At 34.8% G+C, this 27,070-nt stretch overlaps 3 protein-coding genes, 1 non-coding gene and 1 pseudogene across 5 annotated transcripts; 3 read left to right on the top strand and 2 right to left on the bottom strand.

The window, feature by feature from the left end:
- Positions 1-62: 62 nt before the first annotated feature.
- Positions 63-4,880, bottom strand: LOC148767221 (calcium-dependent protein kinase 13-like; annotated as a pseudogene). Its single transcript, XR_016034082.1, has 4 exons — positions 4,118-4,880; positions 1,506-1,649; positions 1,072-1,224; positions 63-474 (listed from the first exon to the last, which is right to left on the bottom strand). The product of XR_016034082.1 is annotated as a calcium-dependent protein kinase 13-like (transcript).
- Positions 4,881-7,283: 2,403 nt separating this feature from the next.
- Positions 7,284-9,601, top strand: LOC148767220 (putative FBD-associated F-box protein At1g55030). Its single transcript, XM_088824234.1, has 4 exons — positions 7,284-7,479; positions 7,892-8,734; positions 8,822-8,965; positions 9,143-9,601. Exons 1-4 carry the CDS (start codon positions 7,432-7,434, stop codon positions 9,452-9,454), a joined length of 1,347 nt encoding a protein of 448 aa, XP_088680360.1. The 5' UTR covers positions 7,284-7,431; the 3' UTR covers positions 9,455-9,601.
- A 1,574-nt stretch (positions 9,602-11,175) lies between these two features.
- On the bottom strand, positions 11,176-15,853 carry LOC105953092 (calcium-dependent protein kinase 13). Its single transcript, XM_012976721.2, has 7 exons — positions 14,829-15,853; positions 13,230-13,373; positions 12,802-12,954; positions 12,251-12,366; positions 11,992-12,159; positions 11,558-11,788; positions 11,176-11,460 (listed from the first exon to the last, which is right to left on the bottom strand). Exons 1-7 carry the CDS (start codon positions 15,454-15,456, stop codon positions 11,314-11,316), a joined length of 1,587 nt encoding a protein of 528 aa, XP_012832175.1. The 5' UTR covers positions 15,457-15,853; the 3' UTR covers positions 11,176-11,313.
- Positions 15,854-19,048: 3,195 nt separating this feature from the next.
- Positions 19,049-19,153, top strand: LOC148767219 (U6 spliceosomal RNA). Its single transcript, XR_016034143.1, has one exon. It is a non-coding gene; the product is annotated as a U6 spliceosomal RNA (small nuclear RNA).
- A 6,008-nt stretch (positions 19,154-25,161) lies between these two features.
- LOC105952807 (trihelix transcription factor GT-3b) lies at positions 25,162-26,810 on the top strand. Its single transcript, XM_012976387.2, has 2 exons — positions 25,162-25,509; positions 25,990-26,810. The coding sequence occupies exons 1-2, from the start codon at positions 25,231-25,233 to the stop codon at positions 26,590-26,592; spliced, it is 882 nt and encodes a 293-aa protein (XP_012831841.2). The 5' UTR covers positions 25,162-25,230; the 3' UTR covers positions 26,593-26,810.
- Positions 26,811-27,070: the final 260 nt, after the last annotated feature.

Below are 27,070 nucleotides of genomic sequence, written 5' to 3'. Positions count from 1 at the left end.
GTAATTTAATCAGTGAGTAAATTTTTAATTTCGAATTATGTAAATTCGGCTTGCACTGTATATAAACTCGGAACTAATAATTAGACTTTAAAATTGCAAATTCACAAATGGAGGTACCGCACACGTAGTAGTAGTATTAGGTTAATAAACAGCAGAGTTACGGCTTCAATGGCAGTTCTCTTTCAGACTCCTGCAATCCAGCCTTGAGTTCTTCAGTTGTCGAAACAATACCAATCATCGGCATCGGTGTCTATTCTACTAGTAAACATCTCTTTCGTACCTCCAACTTCTTCATTAGATAGGAAATCTGCACCTAATCGGAAAAGCACATTTTACAAATCTTTCTAGCAAAACAATGAGAACTTCCTCTTGAATCTATGCATCAATGAGAACTGCTTCAGTCTTGACTTGACAACATTTCCAAGAGGATCGGAACATTAGGAGCCTTTTTTGCATTTTGAATCCGAGGATGTTCTTCTGTCAACATAAGACATTCATCAACCAAGACCTTCGACGTACAACACATACATAACATATTCATCCTAAACCACAAGAGATTCTGCATTAACAGATTTACTAGAACAATGTTACAACTTTTCCTATCAGAATGTGAGGTGTGCCTATATAGCTAGCTACAGATACAAATATATATATATATATTTATATTCACAAACCAACTCACATTATGTTAAACTGAAAAGCATTAACCAAACTCTTAATGCATAAAGATAGTCGACATGCCTAAAATGATACGGTGTAGCTTAAACAAGTACTTACACAGGTTAAAATTAAACCCCACATAATATATTTCCATCCAAAAAAAATCAAAAAAGAAGAAGAAAATGATAGGCGAGCCGAAGTATGAATGAACAAGCATACCATTTTAACATACACAAATATAACCATCTTCATATTGGTTCAGAAATACCCATTATGCACTAAAAAAATCATGCATGTGTCAAACAATAGCAAATATATATATATATATATATATATATATATATATATATATATATATATATATATATATATATATATATATATATATATTCAAGACATATGCTAATGTACCAAGAACTTGTTTCGCTGTCAGTCGAAGCTTAGCATCTTGCTCCAACATCTGTTTTAAAAGGCTCTTGGCGCCCTCTGATATACTTGGCCATGGTTCACGTTCAAAGTCTATTTTCCCACGTATGATGACATGGGCAACACCTTGCTCGGATTCTGTGCAAAAAACTTGCTTAAAAATCTAATCATCTTGGACATTTCATATTGTATAGATACGAGAGCCACATAATGCACAAATGTGGAAGAAATGAATATCAAATTTTGTTTTTAAATCCCATAACATGTGATCTTTGCATTACGAGAAAAAAAATTACATCTACTCATCAGAACTAGCTGTCGTGAGAACAGTCAGTGAGGCATGTGTGTGTGTGTGTGTGTGCGTATGTGCGTGTGTGTATGTAAAGAAAAGAGAAGATAAAAAGGGAAAAGTAAGTTACCAGCCCAAAATGGAGGAACTCCACACAACAAGATATAGAGAATCACCCCAGCACTCCAGATATCTATTTCTGGCCCATAATTTCGCCTGAGCACCTCTGGGGCCATGTAGTAAGGGCTTCCCACAATTTCAGAAAACGTATCACCTATAACCCAAGAGTTGGTCAAAATGTAGAGTCATAACTTTTTTATCATAATAAAATATACTAACATCATCATAACAATACGAGTCTCGCATTGTTGGATTAGAAACATAATCGAACATATGTAAACATGTCTGAGTCAAAAAAAAAATCAATACAACACAAAATTCTACACGAGGTGTCAAAGACCAAATTAAAAATTGATGTCAAAAAACTCAGATACGAAATTATCAATGAGCGCATAAAACTATCAAAAGGTTATTAAAAGTTGAACAAATGTACAATGATTGATATTTTTATATCAAAACACCAAAGGACTGCATTTGTTGGTGTTCAAACCCCTAGAGTCCGGCAGTCGGGTCTTGAAGAAACTAGGACTGAAAGTATCACATATGAAATTCCTTTGAACTCCATGTACTCATATATACCAACTTTTTTTAAAAAAACATACTTTAGCTTCAAACAAAAACAGGTTCGAACGCATTTTTCACATGCACTTTCTTTCAAGAACATTAGTGAAGAATTACCCAAAAATAGTAGTAAGAGATTTGCCATGACACATTAAGAGGAAATTTTGTGGATCTCAACATTTAATAGAATGATTACTAGGGGAAATTTGCCTATTTTTAACTATAGCATATGTTTGAAGTGGGAGTTGATTAATTGTGTCACCAGAGGGTTTATCAACCCTAAGGGAAAGGAGACAAGCGGATTACCTCCTGTAGGTCTTTTTCGACAAGAGAGACGACTAAAATGGACAACCTAACTCCATGATGCCTAACGTATGATGGCATGGGCAACACCTTTCTCGGATTCTGTGCAAAAAACTTGCTTAAAAGTCTAATCATCTTGGATATTTCATATTCTATATATACGAGAGCCACATAAGTCTAAAAAACTTATGCATAATGCATAAGTGTGTGTGTGCATAAAGAAGAGAGAAGATAAAAAGGGAAAAGTAAGTTACCAGCCCAAAATGGAGGAACTCCACACAACAAGATATAGAGAATCACCCCCAGCACTCCAGATATCTATTTCTGGCCCATAATTTCGCCTGAGCACCTCTGGGGCCATGTAGTAAGGGCTTCCCACAATTTCAGAAAACGTCTCACCTATAACCCAAGAGTTAGTCAAATTGTAGAGTCATAATTTTTTTAACATAATAAAATACATTAACATCAGCAAAGCAATACGAGAGCATTGTTGCATTAGAAACATAGTCGAACCTATCTAAACATGTCTGAGTAAAAAAAAAATCAATACAAGCATTAGTCTATAGCAAGGCGTCAAAGACCACATCAGGAAATGATGTCAACAAAGTCAGATATGAGATTATCAGTGAGTCATCAAATATCAAAAAGTTTAAAGAAAAATGAAAAAGGTGCAATGATAATATCTTATATCAGAACACCTCAGCACTGCATCTGTTGGTGTTAAAGCCCCATAGGGGATGGTAGAAGTTAGACCAAAAAGTATCACATATGAAATTCCTTTGAACTCCATGTATTACATATATACCAACTTTCTCGGAAAAGCACACTTCAGCTCCAAACAAAAACAGATCGAATGCATTATTCACATGCGCCTTCGTTCAAGAACATCAGTGAAGAATTACCCAAAACATAGTAGTAAGAGATTTGCCATGACATGTTAAGAGGAAATTTCGAGGAGCTCAACATGTAATAGAATGATTACTAGGGGAAATTTGCCGATTTTTTAACTATAGCATATGTATGGAGTGGGAGTTGGTTAATCATGTCACGAGGGGTTTATCAACATTAAGAAAAAGGGGACCAGCAGATTACCTCCTGGAGGTCTTTTTCAACTGGAGAGACGGCTAAAACGGACAACCTAACCCCGTGATGCCTAAATTTGATCGAGAAATTTAAAAAACTAGATAATTATTTATAAGTAAATACAACATATCCAGATATGACGAATAAACATGTTTGTTTGGTGGGTGCAAATTAAGTGCTATTTTTATTTTGAGTGCGCTGTGTAAGGAAATATGGCCAGAAAAGGAAATGGTAAGTGCCCCAAAAAAAAAACTTAGATCTCTGCATCCATATATGACAAAATGAGTATTTCAGTAACTGAGTTTTGACAAACGTTTTACAAACGGAGATAGTAAGATAACTTAATCAGTTCAACTCACAAGATTACATGTATGCCCCCACCCTAATTCAAAAAATGTTTGCACAAAAGATTCAATATCCACGAAATAATAGGTGACACGAAAGTAGTATTCATTCCTTAAAGAGGAATATGGTATTCTTATTTGGTTCAATCTCCAACAAATATACTGTATGATGTCACATTATCCAGCTTGCTAATTTTCTTGAAAACAAATATTTCCTCAAGAACGTGAACGATAATACAATCACACATAGACCATTTTACCCACTAACAATTAATCAAACAAGTAAACAACTTTCCAATTAATCATTAATCAATCAGAATTATTTCACTACCTGGTTTGAAGAAAATACAGTCCAAAATCGATGGCTTTAAGAGGCGAATTTTCCTCCGTATTCGCAAACAAGAAATTCTCCGGCTTTAAATCGCTATGGATAACTCCATGCTCGTGGCACAGCTGCACAACCTCCATAATCGTCCTCGTCACAACAGCAGCAGCCAACTCCGTATAATGACCACGAGCCACAATCCTATCAAACAATTCTCCACCCTCACACAATTCCATTACCAAGTGAACTGCATTTTCATCCTCACAAGCCTCCTCCAAGCTCACAATGCTCGAATCCCTCGGCAAATGCTTCATTATTGCAACCTCTCTTCTTACATCATCCACATCAACAACTGTCCTAAGCTTCCGCTTCGATATCGACTTGCAAGCCAACAACTCCCTCGAATCCCTCTCAATGCACAAGTAAGTAACCCCAAATTCTCCTCTGCCGAGCTCACGATCGACCACGTACTTCTCCTCGATGTTTTCCTTCTTCACCTCCGTCAGAACGGTGACCACTTTCTTAACGCCGCCGGATGATTTATCTTTCCGCCCGTGATCGTGGCCGGAGAAGTTGACTGACTTCACGTCTTCTCTGGCGACGGCCGCCGGAGATCTGCAGCAGTTACCCATTCGAAATCAGGAATTTGAATTTTGTCAATCGAGCATAAACCCTAAAACCCTTGGAAGAGTAGAGATGAACTTGGGGACGATAATGCGTGGGCTTTTTTTTTCTCACACGGATTGAGTGAATGAATTTGTGTGTGTGATGTAACGGTTCAGAATTTTGGAGATGATTTTGTATAGAGAGAGAGAGAGAGAGAGAAAGAGAGTGATGATTAATAAAAAAAATATTAGCGATTATTATTAGTATTATTATTTTTAAATAATAATAATAATAATAATAATAATAATAATAATAATAATAATAATAATAATAATAATAATAATAATAATAATAATAATAATAATAATACTTTTATAAATTAATATAATCGAGACTAGTTGAATTCTATTAATTTAGTAAAATATTAAATTATCGAACTAATAATTTAGTAATTTTTTATCGAGTTGGGACCTAAAGAAACTATTTATAAACGAGGTTATTAATTTATCGAGGTTATATTGTCTGTCGTAACTATGATGCAATTGTTTGTTTTATTATCGTTTTCTGGTTTTGTGAAATTAGTTTGTTGGTTGATAAACGGAACGGGAGTTGGAGTGTCGGACTATGAGTTGGCGAGCAGATACAACTATGTATTTTAAAAAAGGGGCATGCTAAATCCCACACTAAAATTTACTAAATCCCACACATAAATTTAAAAACAAAATCTCTCTCTACTTACATTCTCTCTAACTTTTTTCTATGATGATTTTTTCCAAGTCACTCAAAATTCGTTAATCTTTCACGTGAATAATCATAAAAAGTAAGTTTAGATTTATTTAATATTTTTCAATTTCATTATGCCTTTTTAATTATTTAAATTCATATCAATTCGATTTTTTTTCTTAAATTCCAACTTTATTTTAGTTTGAACACATGAAGATTTTTCTCAAATTCGAACTTGTAATGATATGGACGTTTTAGTGTGTGATTTTGTGAAAAAAGAAGAAGGGTGGGGAATGAGAAGATGAGATTTTAGAGAGAGAAAAATTTTCAATTGTGTGTATGATTTAGTAAAATTGATGTGGGATTTAGCATATCAGTTTAAAAAATATGGGGCAAATTATAATGACCTTTGAAATAGGACTTCATTAGAAAAAACACCCTCGGTTTGCATAATTACGAGCATGAGGCGGACATTCCACTAGGCAAAGTAGTCAAGGAATACTGCATCATCTTACAAGTTAGACAATAGCTTATTTTTGGTGCGATGCTAAATTTCCACTGGACAATTGGTAATGGATATCACGTGGGCTTAAAAGAAAAGTGTCCCTCATTCTTCACGTCGGCTTAAAAGATAAAGTGTGGCTCATTCTTTTCAAAACGTGGAATTCCCACTAGGCAAGTAATTAAGTGATATCGTATCGCCTTAAAAGATAATAATTCGTTCTTTGCAAGAGTCAATTTGATAAGGAACGTCAAATTAATTTGGAGAAGAGTTATTAATGGACATTGGTGGAAATATCGAAAGAAATTATGAAAAATAAGGGTTTTCGATGAACTCAAATTGTGTTTGAGAACGTCGTTTAGACTCCCAAAAGTTCATTTTTGCTATTTTAGGCAAGTTTTAGAAAATTAATATCAAATCATAGAAAAATCGGATTAGGATTCCGTAATTTGGGTTGTTCACAAAATTACTAGATCTAGTAGAATCAGACTCTAACTCGTTTTTGCCGTTTTGGTAATTTTTATTATTTTCTTAGTTTAATTAGGGTTTTCAGTTTTGTAGCATAAATAGCTTTTTGGGAAGAATTTCAAATTTTAATAAAATATTTAGAATTTTCTCTATTTTTCTTGTAGATTCCAGAGTTTTCAGTGAATTGCGAATGTTATTTTGTTCTATAGATTAATTCGTAGAAATTAATTCATTATCGTGTTTCAGTTATGCGTCACAATTTTCCGGTGATAAAGTCAATGGATATCGTCTTGCTAAAAAAATAAAAAATAAAGTAAGTTGGGGGAAAGGAAATATAATATAATATATTATATTTGAGGTACTAAATTACTAAAATATTATATAAAAAAAAAAATTAAGAAACACCATTTTAGACCCAGGTAGCTGGGCCCGCTCGCTGCCAAGGCTCGTGAAGACAACAAGACCGTGGGTTCAGGCCTCCCAGGCCTGCGATATAATTTCACGGGCTGGGCCTCAGTTTTACTCCGCGGTCTGGGCCGGGCGGGCCGTGTGCCGTAACAGGCTCGTGGGCCTCCCGCCAGGTGTGGTAGCCCAAATATTTTAAGTTTCTACTTTTATTATTATTTTTTTTATACTAATAAAAAAAAAAAAAAATAAGTTTAAAAGGTTATTAACTCATTCTATATGATTATATGATTTAAAAAAGATGATTGTGCCTTGGGCCCGTCGGGCTGGGCTCATGGTGTCTCTCTATGGGCCGAGAGGATCGGCCCGTGAAAACAGTGGGCCGGGTGGGCTGAGCGGACTTGAATTTAGTCAATAAAAAAAATGAAAATTTAATATTTAAATATAACGTTCAGACAAACAACGCTTCATTCTATTACACTTGACTTGTGAGCCTGGTTGCTGATCCAACCTAGGGTTTTGTCTGGCATAAAGGCTTGGCTCTAGCTCCCGTGATTTCCCCGGATAATTGAAGCCATTGGTATTTTTCTGTCTAGCAATTGCGATTCAATCTTCAATGGATCGGAAGCGATTCCGAAAAGTTTCAAATTTTCAACCCAGGAAGGTGAGCTTTCAACAATGATTCTGCCGTAAAAGCTAAAACATATATATATTTTTTTTTTCTATTTTTTCCGCTCAATCTAAAATTTGTATGCATAAAGTCCCTATTTTGGTTACTGAAGCTAGAAATTAAACCCCTAATTCTGTTTGCTGATTTTATTCAATATTGAAACTTGTTTCTTTATCTTTTTCTGTTCTTCATCAATTTGCATTAAAATCAAATATTTGGTGATAATTTTCTTTGGATAAAATCAACAAAAGTTGCTACCTTTGGAACTAGATCTAGAAATTGTTTATCTAGAAGAGTATTTTATTATCTTGTTTGATAGTGTGCTAAGAGATTGGTTTGCTATTATCTTTTTTTGAGTGATAATGTACTTAGAGATTGATTTGCTATTGTCTTGTTTGATTGACAGTGTGCAAAGAGATACGTCGAAGCTAATGATCGGATAAGTCAGTTGCCTGACGACATTCTTGTATGTATCCTATCATTGCTACCGGTGAAGGAATCTGCACGTACAAGTGTTCTTTCGTCTCGTTGGATAAACTTGTGGAAACACACCCCTTCTCTCAACCTTAATGCACCTTTCACACCTTTCGAGGTTCGCGATGTTGAGAAATGCAATTTCGTGAGGTGGGTCAATTGCGTCATCCGCTCACACAGAGCACCCACCTTGAAAGAATTCGTAGTTCGTTTTACTTTAGATAGAGAAAACAGACATGCAATCACTCGGTGGCTTGAATTTGCATTTTCTAGACGGGTTGAAAAGTTGGAGTTTGACTTTTATGGCTATCATGATGCATCCTATTATTATCGTTTCCCTGAAAAGTTCTTGACCCTTAAAGGACCACTTTCAAACAATTTTAAGTCCATCAAAGTACTTTCCTTTAAATGTCTTAATGTCACCGATGAAGATATCGACTTCTTTTTACGTAATTGCCCTTTGCTCGAACAGTTGATTGTCCACGGCTCAGAAAAAATATCAAAGCTTGAGATTTGTGGTTCATCCCTTAGGTTAAAACACTTGGACATGCACTGTTGCTACAATATGAAATCCCTCGAGATTTCTGTGCCGAGTATTACTTCACTTGCAGTTCCGATACTAGAAAGACTCTTGATCAAGAATGTTCCTATGCTGGTTGAGATGTTTGTTAATTGTGCCGGTGACACTATTAACTTCAGAAACTTATCTTCTGCACTGTCTGGCGGCTGCGTTTCTCAATTGAAGATTCTTAGACTGAGGATGTCGGCTCTATGGGTTAGGCCAAAGCCCTGTTATTTCTTTCTGTCTCGTCTCATTAAGACATTATCAATTATTTGATCTTGTTTTTGGTTTATTTCACAGAAAACAAGTAAGCCCTGCATTTTTCCTCAACTGCCTAAACTGAAGAAGTTGGAGATAGAATACTGGGCAAGAGGTGTTGAAAATCTTATTAATATGACTGCTGTCGTAAGGGCATCTCCTTACTTGGAGGAATTTGTTTTTAAGGTATGACTAACTGCTATTATGTTTTGTAACTCCTCTTATGTTTACAATTTTGTATCTGAGCCAAAAACAGAGCTGATACTACTACTACAGATTAATCTTTAAAACACGCATTTATGAGGAGATTAATTATATTTTTACATCAAGTAGACCTTACTTTGTTACTTTGTTGAAATGCAGTACAAGTGGGATGATCTTCGAAGCAGAGATAGATTAGTGAAGGATGTTATAAGTTTTCCGGTGAAGGATGAAATAAGTTTTCCTCACAATCACCTTAAAGTCTTCAAATTTTGTGGCTATTATGGTCGGACAAATGAAGTTGAATTAGTCCTCTACATTGTAGAGAACTGTGTTGTCCTTGAGAAATTAATTATCGATCCCTCCGGATCAAGTTTTGAAGACGAGTTAAATATGGAAAGAAAAGCGAGGAAGAACGCAAAACAACAGCTTGCAGGACAACTACCCAATCACATTGAATTAATTGTTCTATAAGTTAAAATTTTATAGGCAAACTTGCATTTATTTGAATTATTAAATCATAAATTGTTCTTTAAGTTAGATTTTATAGTCATTTGCATTTTTGTTGTATGATTAAATAATACGTTTTTATATTGTTTATGATACATCTCATTTTGAGGTTGTTATTGTGCAAAGATATATATATATATATATATATATATATATATATATATATATATATATATATAAATTTATCATGATAAATTTATGTTTATACATGTTTGGTTTTTATTAGGGGTGTGAACGAGACGAGCTTACCTCTTTTGAGTTCGTTCTTTTTTTTGCTTGGGCTCGAGCCGAAGCTCATTTTGTTTTGTTTTGTTTTTTTAATACTTTTTTAATTGTTATTTTATTATTATTAAAAATTATTTTAAAAACTTACAAAATAAACAATAAATTGTAATTATGTATATTTATTAATATAAACAATTAATATATAAAGAAATAATAAAAAAATATAATAAATAAGGCTCCGCGAGCTCATGAACAACTAAAAACAGGCTCGAGCTCTGCTCGTTAGAAAGCTCGAGCTCAAAATACTCGAGTTCGAGTTTGAGTCGAGCTTTTTCGAGCCGGATCATTGAGCTAATGAATCGGCTCTGCTCGTTTACCACAGCTTGTTTTTATGATTGATTACAGTTAAACCTTTATAAATTAATACAATTGGGACCATCAAAATTCTATTATCCGTGAAATATTAACTTATCGATAAATTAATAATTGATAATTTATACATTAATTAATAACTTATTAATTTATGAACTTATTTTTATTATTATTTTCTATAAATACATTTTTTAATTTTGTTACGTATATATTATTTTTTTGATAATGCAGGAACCCGCAGCCAACCATATAGGTGCACTGGGTAAACCTACACTCTCGTATAATAGTTTGCAATGATAATTTATACATTAATTAATAACTTATTAATTTATGAACTTATTTTTATTATTATTTTCTATAAATACATTTTTTAATTTTGTTACGTATATATTATTTTTTTGATAATGCAGGAACCCGCAGCCAACCATATAGGTGCACTGGGTAAACCTACACTCTCGTATAATAGTTTGCAAACCATACGAGAGATTTAAACCAGCGACACTAGGCTAACCATGTGTGACAAGCTCGACCTAGCGACCGTTGGCAAGGGGATTAGAACTTGGGTCAATTGACCCAAGCTCCCTTGCTTCCAACCGCTAGGCCACCCTTGCGGGTGTTACGTATATATTATTCATTGTACCATTAGTTCAATGTACTATAGAGCCCGTTTCCTGAACGGAAGCTCTTAAAGCAACAATGGTAATGAACAATAACAAAACTAAAAGTTTTAATCATGTTAAGAAAAGTGAGGAACGAGGGTGATGGTGATAATACTTCAAGAAGAAACAACCGACAATTAAATTATATTTTATTAAGTCTTCATAGATCTATAAAATATGCATTGGACTATGTAATTTAACAATTAATTTTATGCATTATTAATTTATATATTATATGAGACTTCTTAAAATTGTCGAATGTGCATTATCTTATCTTATTAATTTAGCGAATATATTAATTTAACATGTTATACATTATATATGTTGGGATCGTGTAATACAAGACTATATATTATTTTGGTTTATACGTCTAATTAAATTGCCCGGTCCACGTGTACATTTTCTATATTTATCATGCAATTACCACCATATCTGAACACCACTGGATTACATGTATGTGTTCTTAAAAATGTATTGATTATGTGTTTCATAGAGTAAATTAAATATTACATTACCTCAATAGGGTAAAAAAAAAAAAAGAACAATGCAAGTTCAATTCCTGCATATTTACTCACCCAAATTAATAGAACCATCCTTCATCAATTTTATGCTGAGACTATTAAATCTTCCTCTCGAATAATGTCGCGAAGCTTTTCTCCAATCTGTTCCAGTTTTCATCATCGCCACAAATTCATCGTAGCTGATTCGTCCGTCCTGCAATCAATGGTGAAATGCAGTCACAAATATATTCTCTTTTTCTTTTTCTAATTATTTGCTAGATAAGATCAATAACTGAGGATCTAGTTTTCACCTTATCCGTGTCGACCTCCTGGAAAATGTCGTTCGCCACATCAGCACTATCGTCTGCTCCGTCTTCCATTAGAGCTTCTCGAAGCTCATCGGGCTCGATGTAATTATTTCCGTCTTTATCGAAAAAGGAGAAAGCCTTGTGAAGATGCTCGTCGTTGGCTATCCTTTGCATATGGAGTGTAATAGCAAGAAATTCTCCGCAGTCCAATGTTCCTTTACCATTTGCATCAACCTGTTGGAACAAAATCGAACACAAAAGACATTATAAACGAACAGTTTAGTTTCATGATTAGAAGCATGACCGCACTGAATAAAACAACTATACAGTCATACAACCGTGACAATCATGTACATAAACTCGAAACTAATAACTAGAATTTAAAATTGCAAATTCATGAAACTGTATTTGCATTGGGTTATAAGCGGCAGACTTACAGCTTCAATGAGAAGCTCTATTTCAGACTCAGCCAGTTGCGAATTGGACTTGTGCAATCCAGCCTTTAGTTCTTCAGTTGAAACAATACCATCGCCATCAGTGTCTATTCTAGTAAACATTTCTTTCATGCCTCCAACTTCTTCATTAGATAAAAAATCGGCAATCACCTAATTGGGAAAAACACATTTTACAAATATTTCTAGCAAAATAATTGTTGCAGAAAAAAAAAACCCAACAAAGATATAATCATCAACTAACCCTAAGAGCCTTCCTCTTGAATCTGTTCATCAATGAGAATTGCTTCAGTCTTGATTTGACAACATCTCCAAGAGGAATATTGGGAGCCTTTTTCGCATTTTGAATCCAAGGATGTTCTGTCAGCAGCATAAAACATTCATTCAACATATAACATTTTACACAACACATCCATTTTAAACCACGAAGATTCCGCGTTAACAGATTCACTAAGACAAATAACTGGTCCAACAGTCTTACAACTTCTCCTATCATAATGTGAGATGATGGTTATATAGCTATAAGCTACAAATACAAATATATATCTACATATTCACAAACCAAATGACATCTTGTTAAACTGAAAAGCATTAACCAAACTCTGAATGCATAAAGATGCTCCACATGCCTGAAATGATACGGTGTAGCCTAAGAAGTACATAGGTTAAACTTAAACACACAATATACTAATTACTAACCGTCTCAGCATGAACTACACAAAACAAATTCAATAAAGAAGATGAAATTGTAACGGCAAGCCAAAGTATGAATGAACAAGCATAAAGCTAATGTACCAAGAACTTGTTTCGCTGTCAATCGAAGCTTAGCATCTGGCTCCAACATCTGTTTTACAAGGCTCTTGGCACCCTCCGATACACTTGGCCACGGTTCGCGTTCAAAGTCTATTTTCCCACGTATGATGGCATGGGCAACACCTTGCTCGGATTCTGTGCAAAAAATTTGCTTAAAAGTCTAATCATCTTGGATATTTCATATTCTATAGATACGAGAGCCACATAACGCATAAATGAGGAAGAAATTGAATATCAAATTTTGTTTTTAAATCCCATAACATGTAATCTTTGCATTACTAGAAAAAAGTTACATCTACTCATCAGAACTAGCTGTCGTGGGAACAGTCAGTGAGGCATATATGTATGTATGTGTGTGTGTGTGTGCGCGCATAAAGAAGAGAGAAGATAAAAAGGGAAAAGTAAGTTACCAGCCCAGAAAGGAGGAACTCCACACAACAAGATATAGAGAATCACCCCAGCACTCCAGATATCTATTTCTGGCCCATAATTTCGCCTGAGCACCTCTGGGGCCATGTAGTAAGGGCTTCCCACAATTTCAGAAAACGTTTCACCTAGAACCAAAGAGTTAGTCAAATTGTAGAGTCGTAACTTTTTTAACATAATAAAATATATTAACATCATCATAGCAATACGAGAGCATTGTTGGATTAGAAACATAATCGAACATATCTAAACATGTCTGAGTCAAAAAAATCAATACAACATAAAATTCTACACGAGGTGCCAAAGACCAAATTAAAAATTGATGTCAACAAACTCAGATACGAAATTATCAGTGAGCGCATAAACCATAAAAAGGCTATTAAAAATTGAAAAATGTACAATGATTGATATTTTTATATCAAAACACCCAGGGACTGCATTTGTTGGTGTTCAAACCCCTAGAATTGGGCAGTCGGGTCTTGAAGAAACTAGGCCTGAAAGTATCACATATGAAATTTCTTTGAACTCCATGTACTCATACATACCAACTTTCTTGGAAAAACACACTTCAGCTCCAAAAAAAACAGATCGAACGCATTATTCACATGCACTTTCTTTCAAGAACATTAGAAAGAATAATCCAAAAAATAGTAGCAAGAGATTTGCCATGACACTTTAAGAGGAAATTTTGTGGAGCTGATCAATATGTAATAGAATGATTACTAGGGGAATTTGCCGATTCTTAACTATAGCATATGTTTGGGGTGGGAGTTGATTAATTGTGTAACCAGAGGGTTTATCAACCTTAAGGGAAAGGAAACAAGCGGATTACCTCCTGCAGGTCCTTTACGACTAGAGAGAAGACTTAAAATGGACAACCTAACTCCGTGATGCCCAGACTTGATCAATAAATTTAAAGAACTATATAATTATTTAAGTAAATACAACATATCTGGATATGACGAATAAACATATTTGCTTAGTGGGTGCAAATTAAGTGCTAATTTTTATTTTGGCTGTGTAAAGAAATATGGCAAGAAAAGGAAATGGTAAGTGCCCAAAAGAAGAAAAACTTTAAATCTATGCCTGACAAAATTAGTATTTCAGTAACTACGAAGAGGGGGAGTAAATAGATATCTTGCATCCATATCTGACAAAATTAGTATTTCAGTAACTGAATTTTGACAAACGCTTTACGGACGGAGATAGTAAGAGAACTTAATCAGAAATAAAAACAAAGACATCAACCTTCGGTTCATCTCACAAGATCACATGTATTCCCAACTCTAATTCACAAAAAGTTTGCACATAAGATTAAATATCCACGAAATAACAGGTGATACGAGAGTAGTATTCATTCCTTAAAGAGGAAAATGATATTCTCATTTGGTTCAATCTCCAACAGATATACTGTATGATGTCATCATTATCCTGCTTGCTAATTTCTTTAAAAGTAATATCTCCTCAAGCATCCGTGAATATGAACGATAATACAATCACACATACACCATTTTACCCACTAACAACTAATCAAACAAAGTAAACAACTTTCCGATTAAAATCAATCGGAACTATTTCAGTACCTGGCTTGAAGAAAATAGACAATCCAAAATCGATGGCTTTAAGAGGCGAATTCTCCTTCTTGTTCGCAAACAAGAAATTCTCCGGCTTCAAATCCCTATGGATAACCCCATGCTCGTGGCACAGCTGCACGACCTCCATAATCGTCCTCGTCACCGCAGCAGCAGCCCTCTCCGTATAATGCCCACGAGCCACAATCCTATCAAACAATTCCCCACCCTCGCACAATTCCATTACCAAGTGAACTGCATTTTCATCCTCACAAGCCTCCTTCAAGCTCACAATGCTCGAATCCCTAGGCAAATGCTTCATTATCGCAACCTCTCTTCTTACATCATCCACATCAACAACTGTCCTAAGCTTCCGCTTCGATATCGACTTGCAGGCCAACAACTCCCTCGTATCCCTCTCAATGCACAAGTAAGTAACCCCAAATTCTCCTCTGCCGAGCTCCCGATCGACCACGTACTTCTCCTCGATGTTTTCCTTCTTCACCTCCGTCAGAACGGTGACCACTTTCTTAACGTTGCCGGATGATTTATCTTTCCGGCCGTGATCGTGGCCGGAGAAGTTGACTGACTTCACGTCTTCTCTGGCGACGGCCGCCGGAGATCTGCAGCAGTTACCCATTCGAAATCAGGACTCTGAATTTTGTCAATCGAGCATAAACCCTAACCCTAACCCTAACAGAAGTAGAATCTAGGCTTTTCACATGATTGAAATGTGAAACCGAAACCCTTGGAAGAGTAGAGATGAACCTGGGGACGATAATGCGTGGGTTTTTTTTTCACACGGATTGAGTGAACGAATTTCTGTGTGTGATGTAACTGTTCAGAATTTTTGAGATGATTTTGTAGAGAGAGAGAGAGAGAGTGATGATTAATAAAAAAATATTAACGAATATTAATAATAATAATAATATGCTGTAACTATGATAGCAATTGTTTGTTTGTTTGTTTTATTATTATCGTTTTCTGGTTTCTGTGAAATTAGTTTGTCGGTTGATGAACGGAACGGGAGTTGGAGTGTCGGAGTATGAGTTGGCGAGCGGCTACAACTATTTAATAAATAAAAATAAAAATAAAAATAAATTAAAATAAATAGTAAATAAATAAAGAAAAAAAATTATAAGTACCTTGAGACAAGGCCTAAATATTACGAAAAAAAATGCTCTCCATTTGCATAATTACGAGCGAGAGGCGGACTTTTTACTAGACAAGTAGTTAACCGATATCGCTTCGCCTTAAAAATAGAGCATAGCTCAATTTTGTACGAGACTGACTTTTTACTAGACAATAGCTAAACATAGTCGACCTAAAAGATAAAATATAGCTCATTCTATGGCGAAATACAACCTTTTCATTAGCCAAGTAGCTACATAATATCGGAAATACGGCCTTTTTATCAGGCTAGTAGCTAAAGAATATCGTATGACTTAATGGTCCAGTTTTCAAAACATTACTTCAAAGTTCAAACTTCAAATCAATTATATTAGAATTTTAATTCAATATAAATCAACAAAATCAGACAGTTATAGTCATAATTTAAATTATTAAATTATTTAAAGTCTTTCCAATAAGGTAAGACTTGAATTTGGTCAATAAAATATTAAAGTTCACAATTTAATATTTAAATATCAACGTATCTTACATAGTTTAGACAAAACACGCTTTGTTTTATTACACTTGTAAGCCTGGTTGCTGATGCAACCTAGGGTTTTGTCTGGCATAAAGGCTTGGCTCTAGCTCCGGTGATTTCCCTTGATGCAACCTAGGTATTTTTCTGTCTAGCAATTGCCATTCAATCTTCGATGGATCCGAAGGAGATTGCTTTGGTAGTATATTTTTTGAATGATAATGTACTGAGAGATTGTTTTGCAATTGTCTTGTTTGATTGACAGTGAGCAAAGAGATACGTCGAAGCTGATGATCGGATAAGTCAGTTGCTGGACGACATTCTTGTTGATATATTGTCTTTGCTACTGCACGTACATTATATATCATGATAAATTTATATTTTATAGATGTTTGGTTTTCATGATTAATTTTTTTCTATTTACTATTTATTGGGCTATTTAGTGAAAATCATTTGGACTAAATTGATGGTGTCGGTTGACTTCTCGTTCCACCATTTGGGCCCAATGGAAAAGCCCAAAATCTGAATTATTCTATAATCATTTTAACTTAGGTGACTCGTCCTGAATAATTGTGTCACAAATATATATATATATATATATATATATATATATATATATATATATATATATATATATATATATATATATATATTAGGTAACAACGAACCTTAAGGTATGGTCAAATTATGAAAAAACCCCTCTTGTTTGGATATTTACAGCCATTCATCAACTCATTAAATTTAGTGGAATCTTCAAGATTATATTGAGTATTATCACTTTCGTACTCATTTTATCTTATTCGAACTCTACATTTTAAAGCAAAATGATCGTAATATGTGTTTTTCAGCTTGTATATATCAGATTGTGGCACATCAGAAACTGTATTTTTACACAAAATGAGTACAAACTAGAGTGGTCTTCACCGTAAGTCAAATGTCAAATATCAGATTGTGTGTTTGGAGAATTATAAGAAACTAATTTAATTCAAGTGGTCTTCACCATAAGTCAAAATGTCATACTTTAAAATCTATATAGTAATTGTCAACAATTTCCAACATACAACGAATTAAAGACAAATTGTTGCTCAAGGAAGTCAAATAGGGCGTGGGGATAAGAGATTTTTTCGCTGCATAAGGTACATCAAAATGACCAAATTTATAACTAAAGTATCTTAACATGTTTAAAAAAAAAAAAATCTTATTTCGGTAATTTGTTAAAAAAAAGTGTTAACCAATTTTCCATATAAGTAGTGTTATAGAATATTATATTATAGAACTCTCCTAATATTAGGATTCTAGTATGATTCGGTTACCTAGATTAGTTAGGATTTAGTTACCTAGTCAAACTCTATTACCTTGGAATATTTCTCTATATATATTCCATGTAATCAACCCATAACAGAATGGGGGTTTCTATTACGTAATAGTATTTCTCTTCTTCTCTTCCTTCTATTCTTCCTATATGGTATCAGAGCACCAGGTTTTTTAACCTAGCCGCCTTTCTTCTCCATGGCGGTGACCACCCAATTTTCTCCCTCCCCCGGTGGTGGTACTCTAATATTTTTTCTTTTTCTTTTCTATCTTCTATGAACACCACCCGAATTTTCTCCCTCCCCCGGTGGTGCATCTTCTTCTTCTTCTTCTTCTTCTCCATGGTCTAAAACCTAGCCGTCGCCTCTCTTCTTCTCCATGGCCGGCGACCACCAAACCGAATTTTCTCCCTCTCTCGGTGGTGTATCTTCTCTATCTTTTTCTTCTTCTTCTTCTTCTTCTCCATGGCCTACAACCTAGCCGCCGCCTCTTTTCTTCTCCATGGCCGGCGACCACCACCCCAATTTTCTCCCTCCCCCGGTGGTGGTAACTTATATTTTTTTTTCTTCTTATTTTCCGACATCTTCTTCTTCCCAGTCGGTTAATCTCTTCTCTCTCTCTTTTCTCTATCTTTCTTTGAATTCTTCTCTTCCCTCATCTCTCATCTCTTCTCTCTATCTCGATAATTAAAAAAAAAAAAAAAAGTGCTTATTATTCTCACCCATTATTATTATTATTATTATTATTATTATTATTATTATTATTATTATTATTTTTTATCAATTGGACAGATATTTCTACAGAGGAATTCTCTAGCGATGTGTTTCGCGGTTTCTGTCCAATCTTCACGTTTGAAGTTTCCAGTCTTCACGTTTGAAGTTTACTCGTTTTGAAGTTTATTCGTTCCGACTGCGGGAGCGTGCTAGCAAGTGAATGTCCAGTCTTCACGTTCGTCACGTTTCGACTGCGGGGGCGTGTTAGAGAATATTATATTATAGAACTCTCCTAATATTAGGATTCTAGTATGATTCGGTTACCTAGATTAGTTAGGATTTAGTTACCTAGTCAAACTCTATTACCTTGGAATATTTCTCTATATATATTCCATGTAATCAACCCATAACAGAATGGGGGTTTCTATTACGTAATAATATTTCTCTTCTTCTCTTCCTTCTATTCTTCCTATAAGTAGCCTAGTGTAGTTTATTAGATCTCTTGTACGATTTGCAAACTATTATACGAGTGTAAGTTCACTCAGTGCACCTATAAGTAAAAAGTCCCTTCACAGACATCCGATAAAATGAGAACGATACAGGAAGATTAGCATGGCCCCAGCGCAAGGATGACATGCATTAGTCGAGAAATGGTGCTATATATGTTTTAGTCAAGATTTAAGTTGGAGTCATCTTTCCAAAACAGCATGCAGTCATTTTCACACGCATCAATCTTGACGTAACCACACCCCAATTTACCGATGAGCTTCTTAACTTCATAAAAAGAGTCGGGTATATTTAAAAAATCAAGTTTTCTCATTAACTGAAGGGTTTCAGTAAATGTATTATCACTCATCTTGTCACGAGACTTAATTTTGTAGAACTCCATGATAAAAGAAAGTTTAGTATATACCCGGCATCCATCATAAACGGGGATGCACCACTCTTCAATGAGTTTACGAAAATCATCAGTTTCGGGGTTGGGTTCTTCGTGCAGATCTTCTTGATCGTGATGATGATCGTGATGAAGACACGCATGCAGTAAGTCTTCCATATTATCACGTACATCAACAGGTTCATTTAAAATTGCAACTTCGGGAATTTCTGTACGATTAGTATTGTTTATTTCCTCGCCAATGTATTGTTCTTCGGACTCTCCATGCAGAGTCCATCGGCGTTGCCCATACAGTTTATCCCAACCCCTCCAAAGTAAATGTTTATGAACGAATTCACGATCCCCCCATTTACGACACTTACAGTCTCTACATGGGCATCTTATTTTATTATCAACGTCACATTTAGCGAAGGCAAAATCCATAAATTCCACACAACCATTTTGATATACTTCTAACCGACGATCATCTAATAAAACCCAACTCCTATCTTTTGGCATGCTTTAATTAACAAGATTACCTAGAAATTGGGAATGGTCACAATTATTAAAATCACAATTATTCTCAAAGTTACATTCATAAACTAAAACTAAATTAAGGTGGTAGTTCGCATAATTTCGAGCAACAATAATTCCGAGCAACACAGGCTCATCAAATCAACATAAAACAAACAAACACACAATTCCGAGAAAAAACCCAAAAAAGTTCGCAATAATCAAACACATACAAAATTTTCAACATAAACAAACAAAGATTTAAAAAAAAGGAAAATTACCTTGAAAGGAGGGCAGGCGGAGGAGGAATGACGGCAGACGGTAACGGCTGGCGGCGGGATGACGGCAAATTAGAAGCTGCTTTTTTAATTGCTAATTGCTGCTCTTGATTTAGCTAATCCTTGCTATTTTCATTATTTTTATTTGCTATTCTCTGCATTTTTTTCATATTTATTTAATATTATTAATTATAAGGCAATTAACATTATACTTAATTAGCTCATCCAGGAGAATTATAAGGCAATTAAATAAACAGAATACTCAACAAAATACTTAACAGAATCATTATAAAATGTTGCCTAATTAACAGAATCATTAGTGAAGTAATTAACAGAATACTCAACAAAATACTTAACAGAATCATTATAAAATGTTGCCTAATTAACAGAATCATTAGTGAAGTAATTAACATAATACTCAACAAAAATCTTGCCATTATCATTATAAAATGAATCCCTAATTCTCATTTTTTATTAATGCGATTTCGATGAAGGTACAAGAAACTCTCTGATGCAAATAAAACCATTCAAAAATTTCTATGAAACAAAACCACCCCCAATAAATTCAATTTACACACACACCTGATTTGATGCAAATAACACATTCAAAATTTTCTATGAAAAATGCACAAACACACTTCTGTGTGTATGTGTGTGTGTGTGTGTGAAATGCTTACTCCAATCAGCGGAGAGCAGCGGCGAACGACGGAGAGCAGCGGCGGACGACGGAGAGATGGGGGCGGACGGCGGAGAACGACGGAGCGGAGAGATGGGGGCGGAGAGATGGGTTGACGGTGGAGAGCAGCGGCGGAGAGATGGTCGGAGGAGAGCAGCGGCGGACGGCAAGAGAGCAGCGGCAGACTACGGCGGCGGAGGCGGAGGGGGAGGACCCGGCGGAGGGGGGGGCGCCGGCGGAGGGGAAGAACGAAAGAGAGAAGAAATTCAGAGAAAATGGGGAAAAGGGGATTAGGGCCTGACTTCTAATTCATTTTTTTTGCGACGATTCCTACCAAATCGTCGCCAAAAAATTTTTAAAACGAATCTTCTAGCGACGTTTCAATGACTTTCGTCGCTAATAAAAAAAAATTAATTAGACTTGCGACGTTTCTTTAAGAAACGTCGCTATAGAAAACCGAGATTTTTTTTATAATTATTTTGGCGACGATTAATACACTATCGTCGCCAATAATAAATATAATTCTTTTAAAAAATTATTTGTCGTGCGACGAATCTACTGTTTTCGTCGCTACTAAATAAATATAATTTAATATTACCTCTTTATTACGCTACGTTTATCCTTATTCGTCGCCAAACCAATAAATTTTTTTTTTCACAATTGCACTAGCGACGAATATGTAATATTCGTCGCTAAGGTAACAAAATAAATTGCAAAAAATATATTTCTTGCGTCGGTTATATAAAAACGTCGCTACGAGAGTGCTTTATTATCTTTTTTTTTCACTTTGCGACGGTTTTTTATCATTAGTCGCAAAGTGGCGACGATTGTTAAAAACGTCGCGAGATATTCCATCGAAATTTTATTTTCCGATATCTTGCGACGTTTGTTAGTCAACAATGGTCGCAAACTAGCGACGATTCTGGAATCGTCGCAAAAAAAAACGTCGCAAGTGAGCTGTTTTGGCCTAGTGTATGTTTTAGATTTAAAATTAAATAAATTTCTTTTATTCGAATCATCTTATCAATTATCGTTAGATCGAGCTTGTCAAATATTGTTAACCTAATGTAATATAGGTATATGATCTCATATGATTTGCAAACTATTATACGAAAGGTGTTGTATCTATATAATTAAATACTTCGTTAAAAAATTAGGGGATGGAAAGAGGTGATTTAGCAAGACGCGGATGACGGTGTGAACAAAGCGCACAAGTGGGTCCCACATTTTCAAGTCGATAGTGATGCATGAATGCCACGTGGATGGACATGTTAGGCGACCGCACGTGAGACATGACAGAAGAATACCGCGTTTAGGGATTAGCACCAAACACAGGAGAACAGGAGGAAAGTCAATTGGGCCAGAGAGGCACCCACAATTCTCCTTTTCCTTTTTTATTTTTATTTTTCCACTCAATTCTTTTTAATATAATTTTTGCAAAGCCCATGCAAAATAATTCTTTTTAATATCATTGCTAATTCTTTTTTATACTAATTAAGCATATACCAAGTTATCATTTACAAGCCCGCATGGGTGTAGCTCAACTGGTTCTGGAGGTGGTAAGTTGGTGCAAGGTCCTAGGATCGAATCCTGGCAGCCGCAGTGTGAGAATTTCAACTCCAATGAGATTGGTTCCTTGTGGGCACCAGGTCCGGGTCCACTACCTTAACGGGCCGATCCCTGGAGGCGAGGGATTTCGCCTTTTGGTGCAAGTTACCATTAACAATTAATAATCATGTCTGATTCTCTTGAATTATTGCATGCTTTCTATTCGAATTATACAACCAAACATAAAAATATAGTTCATTGTTTTAATTAGTGACATGCATATTTGAATTTATAAATATGCATATTTTCAAAAGATTCCGTGACGTAGACTTTGAATTAAGGTTGACTAAGAGATTCCAATTAAGAACTGCTCCCTATTATCCCATATCATTTCTCTTTAAAGATTTTTTTTTGCTGGCTACTATTTATGATCATATATATCTAAGTTTGATGCCTAATCAAATAAAATATACGTAATTTAAAATATTCTCGACGCAAACTTCTAGAGTTTTGCGGATGAAAGTGGTCACCGACGACTCTGATGCTCAAGTCATAAATCGAAAAGTAGAAATCATAACTTTTATTGAGCTTTAATCCATATTATAAACTAAATGCATACTTTCCAAAAGAGAATGATGATATTATGTATTTATAGTTGATGATTATTTAGTTTTATTGGACTATAATTTCTTCAAGGGCTCGGTTTATTGGTCCTATTGATTTGGATCTTATCGGGCTCGATCAAATTAAAGTGCAAGTAATTCATGCTTTGTTAGGATTGATTAAAGTAGATATATTAATATTACAATAGGCTGCAGATATTTGCAAGACGAAAATTACTAAGTGCAAGACCTTACTTCATGCAAGACCAAAATATAAATAAATTTACTAAGATCAAGACTGGAAATTACAAATATAACCCCAATAATAATTTAGATATTATTAATTTAAATTAAGTTAATTGCTATTGCAAGACCAAAAAAAAATACAAAAAAAAGAATAAAAAAAAAAGAAAAAATAGAGGGAACTCACTCACCCAACAAAACACCAACGTAACATCTTCTTCTTCACCCTCATTTTACACATTTTTTTCCACAAAAAAATCTTTCATATTCTCCAAAACCCTTATCACATAAAACCCTCAAATCTTACTAAAACTTGAAAAGAAGGACATTATGGATACACAAGACATAAATATGGAGGATTCTAAGGTCGAAGAACACAAAGAGGTAAGAAATATTGTACTTTGTGATCGTTTTTCTCGTTTTTCGCACCTCATTTCACGTACAAAAAAATCGACATGTACAGGTCGAAATATCAGCTTTATATCGACACTGCAGTGTCGAAAATGTCAAAATAATTCGACACTCATTAACTGTCGAATTATATTGAAATTATCGACATTCTGGTGTCGATATTAAGCGGATATTTCGACGCCAGTGTGTCGAAATTTTTCCAAAAAAACGACAAGTACAGGTCGATTTTTGTAAAACCGCAACTCCTTCAACAATAGTGCTACAATCGAACCCTAGAATCATCAACTATGTTCTAAAACGACTTGAATTCATTATTCTAACAATAAAATCATGTTTATCACATTTATTTCTCAAAAAAAGTTAATTCAAAAAGTAATTTTTACTTGTTTTTCGTGAGATTGTTGTGGCGGGGTTGGGGCAACAACGGAGTTCAACGGCGACGGGCGACGGCGGTGGACTTCAACGGCGACGGCGACGACGACGACGGGGCGGCGGGCGACGGGGCGACGAACGGTTTTTTGCTGCAGTTGATTTTTTTTGTTTTCTTCAATCTTTCCTCCTCGTTTTGATTTTGTCAATTCAATTTCTTTTTTCCTTTTGTTTTATTATTATTTTTTTTAAATTGGTCTTGCAAAAGAAAATTAATAAAATAATTTTTTTTTGTTTGTATTTTATTAAGGTTATTATAGTCTTTTTATACTGAATTTAATAAAAAAAATTAAATTGGTCTTGCACTAAGTAAATTTCGTCTTGCAAATAGTCGCTGCCATTACAATATAGTACTCACAAAATCTTGACTAATAATTAATATAAATTGTCAATTTGATTACGATTAGCAACTATTAATTAGGTAAGCTATTTCGGCACCTAAATTACACGATTTAGACACACTTTACCACTATTAGACATGCCCATGCACAGTTATATATATATATATATTTATATAAATAGAAAAAGAATAGCATAAATAAATTAATTAATATTCGTGGAGTAAAAATAGCAAGAAATAAATAAAAGCTTGTGGTACAAGCATGCATTACAAGTGGTGATTGGAGAATAAAGACTAGAGAGCCCCCACAAGCAACAAATGAAACAAAATCACCAACGTCAGCATGACGGCAGCACAGCACAATATGAACAAATGTGTTTAATTATATGGCCGCAATAAATAAATTTAATTTGCAGATATTTATTTAGTTTATAAAAAAAAATAAAAAAATCATTAACTTCTGGTACTAAATAATTATTAAATGGAAAAAATCAGTTTCCGCGTAGAGAGATGAGACAGACAGGCGCAAAGGAAACTGTACAGAAGAAGAAAAAGAATTCTAGAGAGAGAGAATTCTAGAGAGAGAAAGAATAACTATATGCTTTTGACACATAAGCCTTAACTGAAAATTCATTCTTTTTTTTTTCTTTGGAAAAGAACAGATTTTCTTTCTTTTTTTTTTTTCAGTATTTTCACACCATATTTTCACACCACCCTTTTTTTACATATAATATCACCACCACAACAAAACCCTCTCTCTCTCTCTCTCTCTCTCTCTCTTAAATCTCTCTCTCTCTAAAATCGGAGAAATAATATATTATATGAAAAGAAATGGATCAGGGGCATCATCATCATCATCAGGGGCAGGTGCATCACCATTTCACAGTGAGTAATATTGATCCGGGTGGGGGAGATAGGTTTCCTCAATGGAGCATACAGGAAACCCGGGATTTCTTGATTATTCGGGCCGAACTCGACCCGGCTTTCATGGAAACCAAACGTAACAAGCTTTTGTGGGAAGTTATTTCGACCCGGATGAAGGAAAAGGGTTACATCCGGAGCCCCGACCAGTGCAAGTGCAAGTGGAAGAACCTTGTCACCCGATTCAAGGTATATACATACACACACACACACACACATAAATTAATCTGGAAATTCTTATATTTATACGCTGCTAATAATATTTATAATTGCTTGATTTTTTTATTTAATTAGTACTTATGAAATTATGATTAATTAATTGTTTTTAGCGTGTTGAGTCGATTCATCTACCCTATCTGCAGAAACACGAGTATATATATATTTCTAATTAGATTATCATAATTTAATGTGTGGTGGATTAACTTTTTTTCTTTCACACACACGTTCACACACGAACACACACACACATACGTGTGTATGTCTTTTTTTTGTTTACATAGATTTCTCTCTCTTTAATTTGTGTGTGTGTGCGTAGTTTGTATACATGATTTCAATAACACGAGTTAAAATATTATAAAGATTATCAACCAAATTATTTTACAAACATGTAAGTTAAACCATTAATTTTTTATATGATATGTATTATATATATTGCATATGTATTTTTAGGGATGTGAAACAATGGAGGCAGAAGGAATGAGGCAACAGTTCCCATTCTACAACGAGCTGCAAACAATATTCGCAGCACGAATGCAAAGAATGCTATGGCTCGAGGCGGAAGGCGGCGGCGGTGGTGGTGGTGCCGCCGCCGCCAGCAGCTCCAAGAAAAAAACAACCGCGCAATTCTCCTCCGACGACGAAGAAGAGAACGAAGATCAAATAAGCGAAGGAGAAAAGGCAAAAAAGAAAAGAAAATTAAAGGGAACTATTCATAATAATCCGCAGTCATCAACAACGGGAATAAACTCGGCGGCGGCGGCCGTAATAAACGGGGTAAAGGAGATAATGGAGGAGTACATGAAGCAACAAATGCAAATGGAAACGCAGTGGTTGAAAGCGTACGAAACGAGAGAAGAAGAGAGACGAGTGAAAGAAATGGAGTGGAGGCAAACAATGGAGGCATTGGAGAATGAGAGGATAATGATGGATAGAAGATGGAGAGAGAGAGAAGAACAAAGGAAGATTAGGGAAGAAGCTAGGGCTGACAAAAGGGATGCTCTTATTACAGCCCTTTTGAACAAGCTTAGGAGATCAGAAGATAATGTGCAATAATAAATTTTTATTTTATTTATTTATTTATTTTTAATTTCGTTTCGATCTCTCGATCCTTTTCGGGATCTTGGGGGAAAAACAAATGGGGAGAAAAAGGGTTTTTTTTTTATATGATCTTGACCATGTATGCATGGGAGGTTTGTTTGATTTCATTTTCTTGTAAACTCTTATTTAGGTTACCTAGTAATTATATATTTATATTGATTAATTAATTTCCATGTTTTTTTGTGTGTGTTTTATTGTGTGTATCAGTGTATGTGGTTGTTGGTGGCATTTACTAGAATGTTGGAACTTTCGTGGTAGGACTGTAGAATGTCACAAGCTTTGATTTTTATTTTGTTTTCATTTTTATTTTTTGGCAATTTCTTGGAAGGAAAGTAAAGAGAATATTTATTTTAATTATATATATATTTTGGTGAGCAATTAAAAACTAAGAATTAGTTATATGAGTTTATATAGCTTAGAATATAATCTTAAA

The sequence above is a fragment of the Erythranthe guttata genome, chromosome 10 (genome assembly GCF_056151865.1).
Source record: "Erythranthe guttata isolate IM_541 chromosome 10, IM_541, whole genome shotgun sequence".
NCBI classification, from domain to species: Eukaryota; Viridiplantae; Streptophyta; class Magnoliopsida; order Lamiales; family Phrymaceae; genus Erythranthe; species Erythranthe guttata.
The sequence above is the reverse complement of the archived record's forward strand: the minus strand, read 5'-3'. Positions and strand labels throughout refer to the sequence as shown.